General features: G+C 31.6%; 1 protein-coding gene across 1 annotated transcript; it reads left to right on the top strand.

Moving 5' to 3' along the window:
* Positions 1-416: 416 nt before the first annotated feature.
* Positions 417-3,503, top strand: LOC107647627 (wall-associated receptor kinase 5-like). The gene is made up of 3 exons (XM_088490221.1): positions 417-1,437; positions 1,531-1,692; positions 2,105-3,503. Exons 1-3 carry the CDS (start codon positions 543-545, stop codon positions 3,310-3,312), a joined length of 2,265 nt encoding a protein of 754 aa, XP_088346347.1. The 5' UTR covers positions 417-542; the 3' UTR covers positions 3,313-3,503.
* Positions 3,504-4,309: the final 806 nt, after the last annotated feature.

Genomic DNA, 4,309 nt, shown 5'->3' with positions numbered 1-4,309 from the left:
TAAGTTCTAAGTCAGTCTTCTCTCTGCACAAGTGCGTGTATATATATAGATCACACTTCCACAAGTCATTATATATATGATAAAGACAAATATATAATATTTTTATAACGAGTGAGTTTTATAAGTGTTTTTAGTATACCTTTACTTTATAATAAAAATAAAGGTTATTTTAATATTTAAAAACAAAAGTTGAAGTAAGGAGTTAATTTTCTTTAGTTAATATTAGCTTTTTTTAAAATTATTTTTAATCATAAATTTTAAATTCTTAAAAAAAAAAACAATTTTATAATAAAAATTAGTTAATATGCTTTCTTTTTTTAATTATTAGACATCGGGGCGACTTTTCCTTAACGACTCAGTCTAATAAGTTGAACACTTCAACACCCTTTGTTGAGTTTTATAAAAGAATCAACTCATGAGAGCCATTTTCTATTCAGAATTCACACTTAAATTCCTAACACTTGGGTTTAATCTGTGAGAGTTGAAGCTTGATCTTGTGAGTCATACAGGATCATATTGATGTTAATATAGTTGTCGGGGAAATGGGAGTGAAGGGAATGTTATTTATTATTGTTGCCTTGGTCCTTGTAGAAGTGGAAGTAGAAGTAGTAGCTATAGATGATATTGATAGTACTCAAATAGCCCTTGATGGGTGCCGAAGGAAGTGTGGAGATGTTCAAATTCCATATCCATTTGGTGTAGGAAAAACCGTAAACGGTACTACCTGTTTCTTAGAGAAATCATTTAATCTTACTTGCAACAGTAGTAGTTCTAGTTTAACATCGGGCAATGTCCATGTCATAAACATAAACATCTCCCAAGGTCAAGCAGATATGTTGATTTTTGTCTCCAAATATTGTTATGATAATATCTATGGTAACACCAGTGTAATTAGCCTACCCCATAGGCTCACAAGTAGTCCTTCTTTCACCATTTCCAGCAAAGACAACAAGTTCATAAGTGTTGGCTGCGATACTTACGGCTATCTTAATAGCTTCTACAACAATTCAAATTATTCGACGGGATGCTTAACAAGATGTTATGGCAACACTATGGAAATCAAGGATGGAGATTGTTCCGGCATCGGGTGCTGTGAGGTGGATATTCCTCCTAGAATGAGAAACGTCTCTACTCAAGTAGGTACCTTTCAGAATTTTCAAAGTTCTTTGGCCTTCAACAACTGTAGCTATTCCTTTGTTGTCAAGAATGACAACTACACGTTTTCCAAGGCTCACTTGGAGAATCTACCATATGAGATGCTTCCTGTGGTGTTCAATTGGAGTGTTGGAAACAAAACATGTAAAGAATCTTTCAACAGAGGTACCAACACTTGCAAGGGAAATAGTATTTGTTTGGATGCAAAGAGTGGACATGGTTACCGGTGTCAATGCAAGCAAGGTTTTGAAGGAAATCCATATCATCCGCATGGTTGCATAGGTAATTAATTACTTCCCTTAAACATTCATCTATCTTTATATAGTTTGTTGTCTTTTCTTTGACAACTTCAATTTGTTTTCTCTGAACGTGCAGACATTGATGAATGCAACACAAGACAACATTCATGTGTAAGTGACCATAATTGTCACAATACAAATGGATCCTACATATGCTTATGTCCTAAGGGGCAATCTGGAAATGGTATCAAGGAAGATGGTTGCCACAAGAAGAATTTCCTTCCACATATTTTCATTGGTAAGAAATTTAATTATATGTGCTTATATTTATAAATATTCAGTTAGATATTTATATTTAAATACATATATTATTTCATAATTTTATTCTATATTAATAAAATTATAGATATCAATTCTTATTTTAATAATAGATGGTTGTTATTCTATTCTAGCATATATATATATATATAAAAGATAAGATCAATCATATTAAATGTATACTAAAATCAATCACTAAAATTAGTTACTATATATAAATATATGTATTGTTTAATTTAATTTTTAATATGTATTTTATATTTTAATATATATTTTATATTAGTAACTAATTTTAATAACTAATTTTAGTATATAAATAGCATTTTTTGATAAAATAATACTTCATTTTGTAAAAGAAAATTAAAGAATTGTGTCTAACACATTACATGCAGGGACTAGTGCAGGATTTATAGCTATTTTGGTGGGGACTTGTTTGTTATACCTAACGTATCAAAAGAGAAAACTCATCAAACTAAAAGAGAAGTTTTTTGAGCAGAACGGTGGTCTTATTTTGCTACAACAAGGAGAAGAGTCCTCCCATACTAAAATTTTCACCGCTGACAAATTGAAGAAAGCCACCAACAACTATGATGAGAATTTAATCATTGGCAGAGGAGGTTATGGCACAATTTTTAAAGGAGTTCTGGAGAATAAAACAATTGTTGCTATTAAGAAGTCCAAAATAGTTGATCCTGACCAAGTTGTGCAATTCATAAATGAGGTGATTGTTTTGTCCCAAATTAACCATAGAAATGTGGTGAAGCTTTTGGGTTGTTGTTTAGAAACAGAAGTCCCTCTACTAGTTTATGAGTTTGTAAGCAATGGCACACTCTTTGATTTTATCCATAATGAAAACAAGAGAAATTATTTCAATTGGGAAAATCGTCTCAGAATCGCAACAGAGACAGCAGGAGCTTTATCATATCTTCACTCAGCTGCTTCCATACCAATTGTCCACAGAGATGTTAAGAGCGCCAACATTCTCTTAGACGAAGATTACACTGCCAAAGTCTCTGATTTTGGAGCTTCTAGATTTGTTCCATTGGATCAAACTGCACTAGCTACAATGGTGCAAGGAACTTTTGGTTATTTGGATCCAGAATACATGCAAACTAGCCAACTAACCGAGAAAAGTGATGTGTATAGCTTTGGTGTTGTGCTCGCGGAGCTTCTTACAGGAAAGAAACCTTTTTCATTTGAGAAGTCGGAAGAGAAGACAAATCTTGCTAAGTACTTCTTATCTTGCGTGAAAGAGGATTGCTTGTTGGAGGCTCTTCAAGTTGGAATACTGAATGAAGGAAATAAGCAGGAGATTGTGGAAGTTGCTATTATTGCAACAAAGTGTTTGAGACTTACAGGGGAAGAAAGACCAAGTATGAAGGAAGTGGCAATGGAATTGGAGGGAATAAGGCTAATGTCAAAGCATCAGTGGGTTAATAATGGAGACAAGAATTTTGAAGAGATCCAACACTTACTTCCTATATCATCATCGTCAGAAAGATATGAACATGGTGATAGCAGTAGTGGTCATCAAACTACACAATATGATAGCATCATGAAGGATCAAGAAGTGCTAATTGCCTTACCAAGTGGAAGATGATATTGCTAGTATTGTGATAGGTGAAGATAACCATGCAAAATCTTTATGGCCTCTGTTTTATTTTTATCTGCTTGTGATTGTGTTGCTTTTTTTTATTATTAAATTATGGTTCCTATTGATGTATTGAATTCCTTCTTTTTATAAATTTTGAAAAATATTAGAAAATTATCAAAATTTATTATTTTTTGTCATTATTTAGTCATAAAGATAAAATATGTTATTAGATTAGTAGACTAAAAGAACTAGACTAAAGGAATTAAATTAATAGCTAAGTGAAGATTAAAAACAATATATTTTGATAGTTTTTTAACATTTTTCATAAAAATAAGTAAAGTTTATTAATATAATTTTAATAATATTTAAAAATCATTGTTAAAATTAAGATTATATTTTTTATTTTTGTTATTTTTAAATTAAAAAGTTTTCTTAAATATTAAAAAGATGTTATTTTAATAAAATTGTATAATCATCTTCACTAGTATAATAATAGCTGACCTATGTAATAATACACATATTTTGTAACAATATTTATCAATAACTACCGTTTAGTTCGGTTCAATTTTTAACTACATCATAATACTGACAAAGGGGACCTGACGTTCATATGGGTCACTAATTAACAACAATGAAGAGATAAATTAATTAAGAAATAATTTAAAGGAAAAGTATGAGGAGTCAATGTAGTTATTATACAATGTGTACAATGGGAATATTTTTGTAATTAAAATCAAATGATAATTAAAGTAATTAATTATTATTTATTTCAAATTTCAAATTCAACCCAAATAAGAATTTCATACCGTCAATAATGCAAAATTGAAAACTGCCAACCCTCTCTCCTCATTTACAGGAAATTGCTTCTCGGAAATTCTCACCTTCTTTCAACGGTGCCACCCCGCAACAGTCGCCATTGCGCATAGCCTTGGGAGACGCTGTCATGCGCACCGAGAAGGACCGTGCAACACCGTCGCGAGGATTGCTTCGTTCGTGCAGCCGT

Source organism: Arachis ipaensis, chromosome B6, assembly GCF_059453495.1.
Source record: "Arachis ipaensis isolate K30076 ecotype BB chromosome B6, ASM5945349v1, whole genome shotgun sequence".
Taxonomy (NCBI): domain Eukaryota; kingdom Viridiplantae; phylum Streptophyta; class Magnoliopsida; order Fabales; family Fabaceae; genus Arachis; species Arachis ipaensis.
The sequence above is the reverse complement of the archived record's forward strand: the minus strand, read 5'-3'. Positions and strand labels throughout refer to the sequence as shown.

Coding starts and splice junctions, on each gene's coding strand:
- LOC107647627 (XM_088490221.1), top strand. CDS start 543: ATGGGAGTGAAGGGAATGTTATTTATTATTGTTGCCTTGGTCCTTGTA. Junction 1,438..1,530: donor TCATCCGCATGGTTGCATAG/GTAATTAATTAC, acceptor CTGAACGTGCAG/ACATTGATGAATGCAACACA. Junction 1,693..2,104: donor CCTTCCACATATTTTCATTG/GTAAGAAATTTA, acceptor CATTACATGCAG/GGACTAGTGCAGGATTTATA.